Raw genomic sequence first — 16,011 nt, forward strand, 5'->3', positions numbered from 1 at the left:
ACTCACCCAAATTCATCTGGACTCCCCGAGGAGGTGGATGGGCACAAAGGGCCACTGCTGGTACCAAGGCTCCGGTTACTTGGAGAGTTCAGGTGGAGAGAAATCTGCTGTGGTGCTTCATGGTGTCCAAAACTGTTGACTGAAATACATGTGCAGCCTAAAAGTTAAGAGTTATGTTTCATTTGGCGGGAGGACTCGAGCCAGGATGACAGCCTGTCAGAACTCTCTGAGGGACTGCTCCCAAGAGGTTGAGGCAGAGCTAGGATATATAGGAGCTTTACAACAAAGACCAGGTTGTTGGAACAATAAAAGATTGCTTGTTATCTAAAGAAAGCCAGGTATCTCAAGTTCAAGAATTTAGTACTTTTGTATGTGTGAGAGGAAGCAAATATTTGGACTCACTGAATTCATTTTTTAGACAAGCACCTAGCTATCTCGGGCCAGTAGCCTGTCCTTTCTTATTCTGAGTCTGCTCAGATGACACCATTGTGAGTTGCTGTAGCAGCTGAGCTGCAGGCCTGTCCTAGCTGGGGGGTGGCGGCAGCCTTTAATGACTTGGTTTCAGTATTCTTTGTTTACTGTCATGGTTACAGTATTCTCATTCACATTGTAGTATTTTCGTTCACAGACTGATTATGGATAATCTGCAAACTTGGAAAGCAACCGAGATGGAATTACTGCAGGTACCTTCTGCTTTAATAAGCCGTGTGCAAACATAAACAGGGAGGAAGCATACACTTGGATTTGGAGGTGTAGGAAAGGGATCCTGCACATTGCAGGAGAACGCAATGCAGAATTCCTTACGTCCACCTTTCTTTACTGTAGTGGTTTCTGAGAACAGTTTATGGTAATTAACCAACATTGACAAACTGCACAAATTGCATTTAAGAGCTGGCCGGCTGAAACTTGTGTATTGGAGAGGTGGAATTCAAAGGCAAGTGGTCAGGTGGATTGGAGAGAGATGGAGCCAAGGCCTGGGCCCAGATTCCGGTTTAAATTGCCATTTCTTCACCATAGGGCCTTGGAATAGAATTCAAAATCTCTTAACCTGTTGGTGAATCTGTGAAATGGGCATAATATTCGTTTCACCCTGGGATTGTTGTAAGATCTAAAGAGTATTATAGCACACATGAAGCACTTAACCCACTGGCACTTAGCAGTGTTCACTGTGTGGGGCCGCCCCGCTTAGCATGTGTCAGAGCCGTAAAGGCAGCATTTGTCTGTTGAGGATGCACTTGCAGCCCCTTGGCTAGGTTATGAACTTGGTGATTTCCTATAATCCTTGTAATTCTATGTGCCATGGACAGTTATTTTCATGGACAGATGAGGAATCTCATGGTAAAAAGACTGTATAATTTGCCCAAAATCAGAGCATAATTTTGGGTGCAGAGGCCTCGGTTCAGCATGGGCCCCTGGGCCTTCTGCCCTCTCTGTTCAGCACCAGAGCCAGATATGGAGTCGGCTGTTTCCCTGCCCAGAATATCCGGCAGGCCGCAAGACACATCTGGCCCCGTGCTGCTTGAGCAAAAACTCCGAAGGAGACACAGTTACAAAAGGGATAAACATAAAAACAGACGACAGCAAATTGTGATCAGCTCTGAGAAGGAAAGGAACATGTCTCGCCGTGCAGAGCTGGGAGCTTTCCCGTCTGGGCTGCTCTGGGGGTGTTCATCTCAGCTAAACAAGTTCTGCTGCTGCACCAAGGCAGGAAGGCAGGGCGCGTGTGGCCAGGTAGACAGGGCCTCGTTGATCTTACTCATTCCCCATTAAGCGACAGTTGTCTCGGGCACTTAACTAATAAACAGATGTTGGCCATAATCATCACGCACTTTGCTTGGTAGTTTTATTGGCCCCAGCATTGAGATGAGGTCATTGAAGCTGGGGAGTTTGCTGCATGCCCGTGATTACCTTGCAAATACCCCGACTGTTCTTTCAATCTAGACTGGTGTGGCTGTCATGTCCCAGCCCTATGAATGGCATCGTGTAGCTTCTCCCAAGTGGCCCAAATGACTGACATTGATATGCTTAATTCGTTGGAAATAGTATGTGACAATAATAGAAAAAGGTAGTAAGAAATTGTTTGGAAAACTGGAAAAAACCTTTTCTTCCCCAGCTGGGGGAGCGTAACCTGTATCACTCACCCTACTCACTGCCTGTCACCTCCTCCCCGCCGACTCCGTGTTCATAAGCCACACTGAGTCTTGGGAGAACATTTTGCCTCATGACACTTTTGACTAGGACCTGCAAATTCTTTGTCCCTGGTTAACTCTCTCTTCAAAGCCATTCAACTTTTTTGCAGGCTCCTCCACTCAGATGTAAGAATAGCCTCTTTAAACTTCTTGATGCAGCTCCTTAATGAAGATCTTGTGATGGAAACCTAGCCAAAACTGGGATGTATGCATATAGTGACTGCAAACTCAGCACTTTGTTAGTTCAGAATCAGAGGGGTGAGTGACTCAGGAAATGCTTTTTTAAGGTAACAAGGGGAAAGTGAAAGGACGCTTGCTGTGTAAGAAAGAAACATCTCAATCACAGCCAGTAAGGCACCTGTGTTCAGGATGGGGTGTGGCGAGTGCAGAGTTCTCACAAAGAAAATAGTGGTGTGATGGGAGCGAGGACAGTTGGGTACTTTATTGGGGAGGAAAAAAAGTGGGCTGAACATTTCCTTGTTGAACAAGAGGATTGTGACATGATGTGCTTGTATTTTGGAGAGAAGGGTTTTGTGGGGACAAGCCTAGGAGTACGCTGTATGTCTGGGGAGTCAGCACAACAGAGAAACACAGAGAACCGGGCAGACCCCAAGACCCATGCTGGGGGAGAGACTGCCCACCAATTGGAGCCCTGGAGGCTGCTTCTGTCCCTTAGCTGTGGCCTCAGACCTCCCTTCACAGCCCAGTCCTGTTGATACAAGAATAAAAAACGTTGGGCATGAGAAGGGCTGTGTCCCAGGCTTTCATTGAGCCCCTGGGATGTGCCCCACCAGATTTTGTTCCTTAACTTCATGCAGTAAAGAATTCAAGAGCAAGCCAGTGTTGAGTAAAGGTAGATTTATTCAGAGAGATACATTGATAGGCAAGAGAAACTTCACGAGGTGTGGGGGTTTGATGCTCTTATTAGAAGTAGGTACACACTCCACACATTGTGGGCCTTCCCCAAAGAGGGAGAGAGAGTGGTGACCGCGAGGTGACGCTGTGTTGCTTGTTTTCTTGGGCTTGGTGGTTTCATATGCTAATAAGTAGAAGGACCAGCCTTAGGGCAAGGGGCTAGGATTCCCAGGGAGTTGGCCATTTCCCACCCTTTGACCTTTTGTGGCTAGCATTGGGACTGCCATGTTGCCTGGGGCATGTTATTCACCAAGTTACTATTACAATGGATGTTTACTGAAGCTCAAGATCTGCTAGAAGTTAAATCTCTTCATCCTGAGCCTCAAGGCCTATTGGGGTTTGAATCCTTTAACATTTTGATGTTAAATGCTGTGGCCTTCCTTGAATGGCTGTGCTCTTCCCCCTTCCATCCTGTCTCACTGTGATGACACAGAGACAGCAAAGGTCGGGCCCTACCTGTGCTCCTGCATTTAAAGGTGGGAGGTGTGAGGTGGGCTTATGATGACCCTGAATGGTAAGAAAAATGTTTCAGATTTTCCTACGTGAGACATGGGGACCTGACAGCAACCTCCGCAGATTTATCTCACGGGCATTATCGCTTGTGTTGTTATAGAAACAACAGGCAAGCCAAGAAACAAGTATAACTCACAAGGTTGTAGTACTGAGATTTATTTCGCTGGCACGCTCAGAGGGGCTTCATTTCCAAAGCTCTGAGCACCTCCAAGACGTGCACATGAGGTTTTATAGGGTTAATTACAAGTATGGGGCTATTAGCCAATAAGGCTCAAACAACAAAAAGCAAGGAATCAGTACACTGAAGCTTATCAATTGGGAACAGATCCCATTACTGACAATTGTTGTCCTTGGATTTACGTGTTAGCTTATTAGCCCATTAAACTGACACTAAACTTCAGGTTTACCAGGTAGCTCAGCAAAACTTAGATCAGTAAACCGACACTTATCACACTTAGATTTGTGACTTAGCTTGTTAGCCCAGCTGGGGTTTTCCTTCACAGTGTCACTTATATTTTTTATTTTTCTTTTTATCTTTTTTTAAGTATTTAACCCAAATTTAATATCAGGGTTTTTTGGGAAAGAAATTTCTCTTTATCTTTTCTTTGGGGTTCTTTTGGGGGGGAGGTAATTAGATGTATTTATCTGTTAGTGGAGGCCCTGGGGCTTGAACCCAGGACCCCGTGCACGCTAAGCACATGCTCTACCACCCGCCCCTTCATCATTTTCTTTTTGCTTTAGCTGCCAAGAATCTTACAGCTGAATTTGTAGTCGGCCTTTAACACTTGCCCTGACTTCATGGAATCCATTTTTATGAGTTTATCTCCCCCTGGTTTCATTTAAGTGTTGAATCTCCATTTTCTCTTCACTCTCCGTTTTGCATTTTTGTTGTTATGGTTGTTAAGCTGTGTTTAACAGAATTGTTTAAATTCTCTTTTAGCAAGAGGCTGAATGTAAATAAATATGTAAGCAAACAGCACAATTAAATGCTTTTATACATTCTGAGCTGTTTAGTAGTAACTTAAAAACCGAATTGAATATTAAAGTGATAGCATTTTAAAAATATTTTTTAATATTTCATAAAAATATAGCTGATTTAAAATATGATATTAGTTTCAGGTGTACAATAGATGCTCCATTTATAGTTACTGTAAAACATTGTCTGTATTCCCTGTGTTGTAAGATACATCCCTCTAGCGTGTTTACATTACATGTTGCAGTTTGTATAAGAAAGTTGGGTAACGCAGAGTCTGGAACGTGGCTGTGTATGACTCAGGTTCACGCTCACCCTGCCTGTCAGAGCTCAGGCCTTCACTCCTTTCTGCAGGGGAGCGAGTGGAGGCAGCTCTCATCAGCGCTGTCACCACCCTCTGAGTGGCAGTGACAGCAGTGACTGTGTGTGGACGTGCAAATTGTTTTTCCAAGAGCTTTATATGCGTTTCTGCATTTAATAATTAAAGCCCTCCTGTGAGGAAGCGTTTTTAATGCATAATACATTTTATTTTGATATTGATAGATTTCAAACCTCTGGAAAATTTACAGTAGTACAATAAACGCTTAGATACAGTTCACCTTATAGGGCACTATTTGGCTTTCTGTGTCTGGCTTATTTTAGCATAAAATTTCAAGGTTCATCCATATTGTAGCCTGAATCAGTACTTTATTCTTTTTGTTTGATAATATCCTTTTCCATTTTTTTTTGGTTTTAGTATATTTAAAAATATTTTCATTGAAGTCTAGTCAGTTTATAATGTTGTGTCAGTTTCTTGTCTACAGCAAAAGACTTCAGTTAAAAAGGAACATACCTGCATTCATTTTCATACTGTTTTTAAACATAAGTTACTATAAGATATTAAATATATTCTCCTGTGCTATACAGTATAAACTTGCTGTTTATTCTTTACATACTCAGTAACTGCAAATCTTGAACTCCCAATTTATTTCTTCCCACACCCTCCCCCCTCTGGTAACCACAGTTTGTTTTCTGTGACTCTGTGTCTGTTTCTGTTCTGTAGATAAGTTTATTTTTTTGTTTCTTTCTTTTTTTTTTTTTAGATTCCACATGTCAGCAATCTCATGTGGTATTTTCCTTTCTCTTTCTGGCTTACTTCACTTAGAATGACATTCTCCATGTCCATTGATGTTGCTGCAAATGGCATTATTTTATTATTATTTTATGGCTGAATAGTAGTCTATTGGACAAATATGCTACAACCTCTTTATCCAGCCATCTGTCAGTGGACATTTCGGTTGTTTCCATGTCTTGCTATTGTAAATAGTGCTGCTGTGAACATTGGGGTGTAGGTGTCTTTTTTAATTAGGGTTCCTTCTGGATATATGCCCAGGAGTGGGATTGCTGGGTCATCTGGGAGGTCAAGGTTTTGTCTTTTGATGAACCTCTATACATTTTTCCACAATGGCTCCACCAAACTGCATTCCCACCACAGTGTAGGAGGGTTCCCAATTCTCCGCAGCCTCTCCAGTATTTATTGTCTGTGAACTTCTCAATGATGGCTATTCTGACTGGTGAGAGGTGATATTTGATTGCAGTTTTGATTTGCATTTCTCTGATAATGATATTGAACATTTTTTCATGTGCCTACTGGCCATTTGTGCGTCTTCATTGGAGAAATGTTTCTTTAGGACTTCTGCCATTTTTTGAATTGAATTGTTTGTTTTTCTTTCTTATTAAGTGTAAAAGCTGTTTACATATTCTGGGAATTAAGCCCCTAGCAGTTTCATTTATTGTAAATATTTTCTCCCATTCCATAGGTTGGTTGTCTTTTTGTTTTGCTTACTGTTTCCTTAGCTGTGCAAAAGTTTGTAAGTTTAATTAGATCCCTCTTGTATATTTTTGGTTGTTTTTCTATTGCTTGAGTAGACTGCTCTAGGAAAACATTGCTGAGATGTATGTCACATGTTTTGCCTATGGTTGCTTCTAAGAGGTTTATAGTGTCTTATCTATATGTTTAATTCTTTAACACATTTTGAATTCATTTTTGTGTATGCTGTGAGGGAGTAGTCTAACTTCATTGATTTACATGCAGCTGTGCAGTTTTTCCTGCACCATTTGCTGAAGAGGCTGTCTTTACTCCATTGTATGTTCTCACCTCCTTTGTCAAAGTTTCAATGACCAAAAGTTTGTGGGCCTATTCTTGGTAAATGTGTTTATCCGTTCATTGATGGATGGATATTGTTAGTAACTTTTGGCTACTCTGAATGATACTGCTATGAATATTGATGTGAAATTTTTATGAGAATATGTTTTCATTCTGTTGGCTTTACAGTTGGCCCTCCATATCTGTAGTTTCCACTACATGGATCCAGATGGCTGATTGTAAAGGGACTCGAACATCCTTGGATTATGGTATCCAGGGTGTGGGGTTCCTGAAACCAACCCCCCAAGGGTATTGAGGGATGACTCTACATATAGGAGTGGAATTGCTGAGCCATATAACTCTAAGCTTTTGAGGAAATACCAGGCTTCTCCAAAGAAGTTGCACAATTGTCCCTTTCCCCTGGCCGCATATGAGGTTTCTCTGCCTCCTGAACGACATTTGTTATTGTCCGTGATTTGGTAATAACCATCCTAGTGGGTGTAAAATGAGATCTCATTTTGATTTTGATTTGTCTAGTGATGTTGAGCATCTTTTCATATGCTTATTGGCCATTTGTATATGTATCTAAATTCGTGGTAAATTTAAAAATTGGGTCTGTTTTATTGTATTGTTCAGTTGTAAGAATTCGTTATATATCCTGGATGCTACTCTCTTATTAGATACATGTTTTGCAAAATTGTTCTTCTATTCTGCACATTGTCTTTCACTATGTTTTTTTAAACATTAAAACAATTTCTTTACAGGGGAGGTAGTTAGATGTAATGATTTATTTTATTTTTCTTGCTAAGCAAGCACTCTCTGACTTGAAATACCCATTTCCCCTGTCATTTCACTTTCTTGATGATGTCCTTTTTAAGAAAAGGGTTTTAATTTTGATGAAGTCCAGTTTATCTGCTTTTTTCTTCTATCACTTGTGCTCTTGGTATTGTATCCAGGAAACCAAAGCCTATCCTAGGACCACAAAGATTTATACTGTGTCTTCTTTTAGAAAGTTTATAGGTTTAATTTTTACATTTCTGTCTGTGATCTACTTTGTTTTAATTTTTATTTGTTATATAAAATATGGGTGTTCAGATTCCAGATTGATTCTTTTGCCTGCAGACACCCAGCTGTCCCTGCACAATTTGTTGAATAGACTATTCTTTCAATGGGGTGTTTTTGGCCCCCTAGTGGAAAACTGTCTGTAAATGTAAGTTTTTCCCCGTGGGTTTTTATTGTGTCTCATAGATTTATTTATCCAAACTTATGCCAGCAGCATACTGACTTATTACTATAGCATTTTAGTACCATTTAAAGTGAGTCCTCCAACTTTACTCTTCTTTTGCAAGGTTGTTTTGGCTATCCTGGGCCCCTTGCACGTCCATATTAATTTTGGGATCAGTTTTTCAATTTTTGCAAAGAAGTCAGCTGGAATTTTGATAGGGATTCCACTGTATATGTAGATCATTTTGAGGAGTCTTAATATTTTTAATAATACTGTCTATCATTCCATGGAAATGGGATGTCTTCCATATATGTAGATCTTTTAAAATTTATTTTGGTGATACTTCAAAAAGTTCAATGTACAAATCTTGTAAATTTTTGTTAAATGTATCTCTCATTTTATTTTTAATGCTGCTGTAATTGGAAATGCTGAGTTTCTTATGGGTGGGACTATATATCAATCTTCTTATTTCTAGAATTCCTTAACAGCAATTACCCTAGTTATATATTTGCTACTTAAATCTATCCACAACAATTCCCCACCCCGTGTTATAAGAAACCATGACCCAAGTTAAGCTACCTGAACACCTATGTGGAAATGTGAAATGAGACCCTTGGGTGGGGCTTTGTGCAGATGATACTGGAGCTTATTCAGGATGGCTTCATCGTAATTTCTTTTAAACAACCCTTTCGGTGTATTTAGTCAGATACATTAAGAACATGCCCTTTTGATGTGCGGAGTAGCTAAGACTATGATTTTCAAATAATTTCTAATGAGAGTGTTGTTCTTGAAACCTAATTTGCATCAATCTTTGAAGATTTATGTTTCAGGGGCTTTGACTAAAGAACACCTGTCTTTAATCAATAACGACAACTAAATGCTCAAGCAACATGTAAGAGCTTGAGCAAACTGCCCCTACCCCATAGTGCTGGGTGGCTGCAGCTGCAACTGGAGTCAGCGCTTACCTATCCCAGTACGCTTGTGCTGATCTGCTCAAAGTGGTTCGTCCAACAGTTTGTCAGTAGTCTGTTGGACAAAGTCATTAAAAATTGATTGAAGGTTGCTGGAATGCAATATATTCTTATTAATATTAATTAAGCACATATTGAGTGCTTATTGTATGATGGAATTGTCCCTCAGCCTCACATGAATATTATTTTTCATAAAACCTCACATATTTCCTTGTTAATCTCACTTTACAGATAAGGAGACAGACAATTAGGTCTTCTCTCTTTTGGGGGAGCTCATTATCAATGATGGGAAGTTATAAGGAAAAAGATATTGATTCATCATGAGAAAACATTTTTCTGAGGGTCAGCAAAGAAGAAGATGAACACTGAAGAAGGTGATCATTGTTCAAGTGAGACAAGCCCTGGGTTGTGCGGAGTCAGCATCCCTGTCCTAGAGAAGGCACGTGTAGAGCTGCGTACTGGGTGAGGCGGCGCGGCCGCGCAGGGAACGCGGATGCTGGGCCGTTGGGCTGTGCTCAGGCCCGGTGGGGCTTTCTCCTAAGGGCAGTGGACCATCATTGACAGATTTTATGTTGGAGAGTGGGGTGCTCTCGTAGTTCACTTTTGTCTTGTAGAATGCTTGGAAACATTTAGAAGGCTTGGCAGGAGGTGATGTGATGAGTCAGAGTAGGGTGGCTGCGAGGTGTAGCAGTGTTCAATTTTCAAGTTGTTTTCAGGCCCAGGCTTGTGGCTCAGTAGCCGTGTCAGTTTGAATGACACACTCAAGGAAGTGAAACAATTTATCTAATCAATTGAAGCAGTGATGTACCCAATTCCCAGGACTGTTGTGGAGATCCAGTGAGATAACGTTTGCAGTGTGCAGCATGGTCCCAGCACAGAGTCAGTGCTGAGTGAGTGACAGTGAGTATCTGGTAGGTCAGGTGTGGGTGGTGGGACTCGGTGTCTGAGGATATCTGGGCCCTGAAGGAGGGGTCCATTCACATCTGTGAGTGATGGGTCTGAGTTGGGAGAGGCACGGAGAACTTAGCCCCGGACCAGAGGCCCTGGGCAGGACGGCTATTGGAGGAGCACCGTGAAGTCAGCTCTTTGCAGGTGGAGTTGGAGGTGCCCTTGTGACATCTAAGTGCAGTGTCACGAGCTGAAAGAGGAGGTCTGGGCCCAGGCTGTGCATTTTCGAATAATGTCAACTCCTGAGGACACCGAAGTATTGATCACTGAACGGAAGTCATACTTTACAGGACAAATGAATAGTAGTATCACCTCTGTCATCAAAGCTCACGTCTATTTATTCATCACTCAGTTTGCTAATTGGGTACTTACAGAGCTCACTTCACCGTCCTCCCGTGGGCTCAGGCTCCACAGAAAAGAGCTGGTGTGTCTTCCTCTTTTCCAGAAGAAGACACATTTAGCTTGTAGCCTTCTGTACCTCGCCAGACTTAGGATATTAGTTTGTTGGTTTAATTGTATTTTCTGTTGGCCATGTCCTGACAGGAGAGAAATTTTACCTCATGGTCATGTTTCAATTAGCTGTTACTGAGAATTGCTGATCTGATACATAGTGAATGTATTATATTAACTTTGTAGAGTAGTTATCATTTTTCTGTCTTTGCCCTTTAATTTTGATTGCCCCTTCAGTGTTCTATCCTTTTTGGGGCCTTATTTTTTTTTAATTAAAAAATGTCTGTTAACAGTTAAGAAAACAAAAACAAAGAAAAAATGCACATGGGAGCTAAATTTAGAAAATGTCTAGTGTGTTTTCTATCTCGGCAATGGAGGGTTCTAGAAACTCGTGAAAACTTTCATTACACAAGTTCCTTAAAATGCTGATTAAGAAATAAAACCTTCCTTCCTCATCTTTCAAGCTGCACAACTAATTGTCAAGAAAGTGAGGGGAAATTCTCAGAAGCCAAGACAAATGAGAAAGCAGGGTTTCTGGGAGATATGCGAGCCTTAGAATCCCTGGGGTGCTGGTTGGCTCCTGAACTGATTTCCAGTTTCCTTGACAGGAGGGCAGGATGTGAGCCCCAGGCCTCTGACACTAGGAGTTGGATGGGGGATCATATTATGGGCCAAGCCCATCCTGAGGATCTTGGTTTACTAAATGGTGAAATAGGAAAAAAAAGAATTCCTCAAGGCAAGAAAATAAGAAAAGTCAATTTTGTTGGAAGAGGGGAAAAATAACAAATCCAAAGTAAGGATATAGTTTAAAGTTGTTTTGGCATTAGAGTGACCACAAACACCTGGCAGAAAAGCACAGCTACTCCTTGATTGATAAGTTGTGTTTTGAATGAATCAGTGAACAGCCATTCTGAAAAAGGCCTCCAGAGTCTTGTGGATCAAGATACTGGACAGCAAACACCTCTCTTCCAAGGTCTCATTCAAATAACCAGAAAGGTTTTAAAGGAAAGAAGCCATGATCATAGTTCTATTTATTAACATTTCTATATGCTACGAATTCAGAGGTGACTATGGAGTTGTCTCCTCTATTATGGACCTTACTTTCTCTTTGGGGAGACAAAATGACATAGTTGGTAATCTTGGTGGAGGGAGGTGTTAGTCTGTTGCACTTAGCCAGGAGAGGAGATTAAGAAAACAGTGAAGGGTGGGTGAAATTTTTAGCTGAGGACAGTCTTGTTCACTTGGCTTTTAATTGCAGGCTCAATGAGCTGTCACTGGAGGGAATAGATCTTACAGAGGATGGACTTAGCTCAGGCCTCATTGGAATGGACAAATGAACCTGGAGAAAGACAGTCAAATCTGTGCAGACATTAAAGTTCACTTGAACGTGCTGCATCCCTGAGCCAAAGATAGGACAAATATGCAGCAATTCTTGAGGACAGAAGAGTGGTTTTTAAGGTTCTCCAAGAATGAATCCCATGGAACCGAGATGGCCAGTTGTCAAACTGAGACTTTGTTCTTTGGACAGTGTACCCAGCAAGGGTATTGGCCTTTTATATGTTTCCATTTGTCTTTAATACATGTCTGTTGATGAGGACATGGGCACAAATGTTTGACACCTTGTCGAGGCGATTTTGGATACCTGCCTAGAAGCACGGGCACAGTTGTGGCTGCTTCATACATCTTGCAGCCCATCCCTTTCCCCGGCTCCGTGATCACGGCAGAGTGGTTCCTTGTTGACCTGTCCGTTTCCTCTGTGACATCATAACCCATGAAAAGACCGGAGCATATTAACTTGGCTTTGTTAAAGTCAAAGAAACAGATCAAATATGGAGTCAGATTTGTTCTTTCCTATTTCAGTAGTACCATGGAGATGGCAGTTTGGGCAGCTTTTTGTAGTGTCCTGGAGGCTTTCTCTCTCAGCTTCTGGGCGCCTCTATTGAAAACCCTTCATTGCTGTCTGGCCTGCTGGTAATGCACACTGCCTGTTTTGCCCTGAAGATGTGTTCTGTTTATAAACTCATCTCTACTCCTTGGAAAACAACTCAAGAAAAACTCAGTTGGTTTTCCACCAGCCATGGGCAGGGGTGAGATATACCATGTTATTATTTCATAAAATAATAGTAATAATAGTAATAGTAATAGTACTAGAAATAATAATAGTATTATAATAATAATAATAATATAAAAGAAGTCTTAAAACAGGACTGAGCACATTGGAGAGAGTCAATAAATGCTTTCTGGCTTAAATCAAAAGTGATGACTTAGTGATTCCATGGCTGCTGTATTTGCTAAGCTAGTTACTCCTTTGCTCCATTACACATTATTTTAACTGAAAAAGAAATGCAAGCAAATGGTTAAAAAAAAAACTCAAACAGAGCACAAAAATACACAATTGAAAGAAGTTTTCCCTCATCCTCTGTTCTTTCAGCCCTGTCTGGAGATGCCACTGTTTACTATCTTTTGGGTGGTTTTCCAGATATGCTTTGCACATTCCCACCTATGTATGTAAATTCCTTTAAAATTTTAGTTATTTTTAACTTAAAGAGATTTAAATCCTCAAGTGGCTTCTGCCCGGGTAATAGAACAGAACAAATCTGACTCCATATTAGATCTGTTCCTTTGAATTTAACCCTATGCTCTGTCTCCTAGGCTTCATCTTGCTTGTAAAACATTGTTGCCTAGAGCCTGAAATACACAGGAGAGCTTATTCTGAAGCTCTGACCTTTAAGGATATTTAACACTTTTTCATTCATTAAAAGATAGCAAATTGCAGAATAGAAAATAACGTTTGTTTTGTTGGAGATTTACAGGGATCTGACCCACGCAGATAGCTGTAAGAACAAAGGATTCTAACAAGAAGGAATTCCTACACTAAGAAGTTTGCAACAACCAAGCGCGTAGGAAAGGAGCCTGAATTGTGACTTGGGGAGATGGTTTTCCAGAACATTAGTTTGCCAACTAGGTCTACAGAAACTTGCTATTCCAAGCCCCAACATCTGGTTTCCAAACTTATTGGCCTGTCCTGCACTGAGGAGAATGAATTTGGACTTGGTAACACTCCTATCTACCTAGAAAGCTGGGCACTGGAGCTGAGTGTTATGGAAACAGGCCAGCCAAGAAACAAGCACCAATCGGAGTGTTGGAGTACTCAGAATTATTATGCCGGTGGGCTCAGAGGGGCTTCTGCTCCGAAGTTCTGAGCACCTCCAAGACGTGCACATGAGGTTTTAAATACTTCAATACAAGTAAGGGGATATTAGCCAATAAGACTTAAAGAACAAAAAGCAAGGAATCAGTACACTGGAGCTTATCAATTTGTAATAGATCACATTACTGACACTTGTTGAGCTTGGAATTACGAGTTAGGTTGTTAGGCCAATAAACTGACACTAAACTTCAGATTTAAGAGATAGCCCAGCAGAACTTAGATCAGTAAACCGACACTTATCACACTTAGATTTGTGACTTAGCTTGTTAGCCCAGCTGGACTTTTCCTTCACATGAGGACAGCTCTCCCACCCCCAGGAAACCACTGTGAGCCCTTGATGTTTCCACTAGAGTGGGGTATGGTTTACCCAGGAGGGATGGGGACTATGCACCAACACTCAGGCAGTCTGCTCTGTTTGGGGCTCTGATCTTGTACCACACCACTCCCCCCAGCCCAACACCTGGGACAGTGGAGCTAAGGCAGTGATCCTTCCTGCCTGTTTCCCAGCGTGTAAAAGGGGAATATGTGCTCTTCCCAAGGAAGTTCTGAGCGACAACACCTGCGGGTGCTTGGTTCTCAGAGCAACAGAAAACCCAGCTCCGCATGGGGGCAACGGGTGTGATCCCCGTAGGGTTTCTGCAGAAGCATCTGATGGAGGGCTGGATCAGGGAGGTAAAACATGAGCTGCGGGACTTGAACGGTTACAGAAGGGTACAGAGGTAGGTCTGCCATCTCAGCGTGCCCTAGAGGTAAAGCTTTTTCTCTCCAACTCCGCTACGACACTGCCCTATCCAGACCCATCCCTTCTCTGCTCTTCCTGTCCATCTGTAGCCCTCCACTTTTCCCCTCTTCTCCACCCGCTCCCATCTTCTCCCTCCCTCGCTGTCCCACCTTCTCTCGCAGAATCCAGAGAGGATCCATGTCCCTCCTGCGCATGCGCTGTCGGTGCCTGGTGGTCCGCTGGTTCGAAGCTCCATGTCCAAGCCGGGGATTGGCCCCAAATGCTTCTCAACTCTGTCGCCCGTTAGGCCTTTGGTTCCTGCCTGGGGCCGGGGCTTCTGGCTGTGGAAGTGCAAGGTGGGGGGCTCCCGGGAAAGGGTTCAGGCGGCTTCGGGAGGGTGATCCGCCTTTCACAGCCCCCAAGGGCGCCAGTCAGCCCGTGTTCAGCTGAATTTCTCTGGCCAGACCCTTCTGACAGCACCACCTGCCCCGGCGCCCCGGCCACAGCTGTCCAGGTCCAGGTGTGCGCCTGCCACCTCTCACGCAGCCGGGATCCCCTCAGTCCACGGCTGGCGTCCCCTTCCCCTCTCCCGCCCGCGAGTCCTCTCCTCCCAGGCTTCCTCTCCTCGGCCGCCTGCCCGTCCCCACCAATGGGCGGGCTGTTTCCCGGGCGGGCGTGGTCTGCGGACCTGGACGGGAGCGGGCGGCTTATGCTGGTGCTGGGGCTGGCCTCCGAGCGGGGCTGCAGCCCGCACCCCCCCTTTCCCTCCCCCCTAGGGCTGCCCTCCTTTCCCTTTCACCCTCCCTCAGGACCAGCTCAGTGGCGTGTGTGCTGCTCCCCGGGCTGAGAGCCTCTGGCTGTAGCGCCCAGCTTCACCTGGTGGAGTCGGGAAAAGGGAGCATCAGTGCTGAGCAAGCTTCTGTCTCCTCCCTCAGTGTTTCTGCCGCAGGTAAGTACCTTGAACACTTTCAGGTGTTATGATGGCGGTGCTTGTTGATGTCACGTGTTTTTATAGTGAGAGGGATTAACAGTGGTGAAAGCAGGGCTTGGTTCTGTTAAAAATGAGCTGAAGGCATGAAGCTGTGATATCCTCCTTCCTTCCCTCTCCAAGGGTGAAACGTGTGACCGTCGATTTTAAAAAGACAGTTACAGTCCCTAACTAGCCCAGCCCAGCTAGTGTGTGTTAACAGGAACAGCATCACCAGAGGCCTTGGAGACCCAGGGATATTGCAGTCCTAAAGAACTCCTGGCACAGTTTGGTTTGTATTGGTTTTTTGTTTTTCTTAAATTGTGGGACAGACTAGTGGTATAAAAAGAAAAATATTTGTCAAGAAATATTTTTTCATATAACAGCGTTATTGTGATATAGTTCACACACCATGAATTCCATCCATTTAAATGGTAAAATTCAGCAGCTTTTAGCATATTCACAGTTGTGCAACCATTATTATTCCAGAACGTTTTTATCACTTCAGAAAGAGCAGTGGAAATTAATGACCTATCCACCCCTCCCCAGTGGTGGTTCTAAAGAAATTTCTTGGCTTATCTTGACCATAAATTCACTTGTTACATTCCAAGAAAAATCTGGTAGGAATTCTAATCAGAATTGCAATGAATCTGTCTATCAAAACAGGAAGAATTAACGTCTTTATGGCACAAACTTCTTCTACCCATGAATATATTTCGGACCCTATATTTTCCTCTGTCCAGAGCCTGGCCCATGGGAAGTCCTCACTACTTGTTGGGCTTGTGAATGATGAGATTCTATAC

The 16,011-nt window shown here is 42.9% G+C and overlaps 1 protein-coding gene across 3 annotated transcripts in view; it reads left to right on the forward strand.

The window, feature by feature from the left end:
• Positions 1-16,011, forward strand: part of LOC140694828 (trafficking protein particle complex subunit 9-like) — a 195,636-nt gene that overhangs the window by 11,561 nt on the left and 168,064 nt on the right. For 2 of the 3 annotated variants that reach the window (XR_012070475.1, XR_012070474.1), the window contains exon 1: positions 14,915-15,190. Coding sequence is in view for 1 of the 3 variants with exons in the window: in XM_072957878.1 (XP_072813979.1) it covers positions 14,424-14,597; positions 14,706-14,761; positions 15,051-15,190 (370 nt within the window). In the remaining 2 variants the exon portion in view is untranslated. Of the gene's footprint in view, positions 1-14,423; positions 14,598-14,705; positions 14,762-14,914; positions 15,191-16,011 lie in introns of those variants that run through there. The other variant, XM_072957878.1, reaches the window with a different exon arrangement.

The sequence above is a fragment of the Vicugna pacos genome, unplaced genomic scaffold (assembly GCF_048564905.1).
Source record: "Vicugna pacos unplaced genomic scaffold, VicPac4 scaffold_105, whole genome shotgun sequence".
Lineage (NCBI taxonomy): Eukaryota > Metazoa > Chordata > Mammalia > Artiodactyla > Camelidae > Vicugna > Vicugna pacos.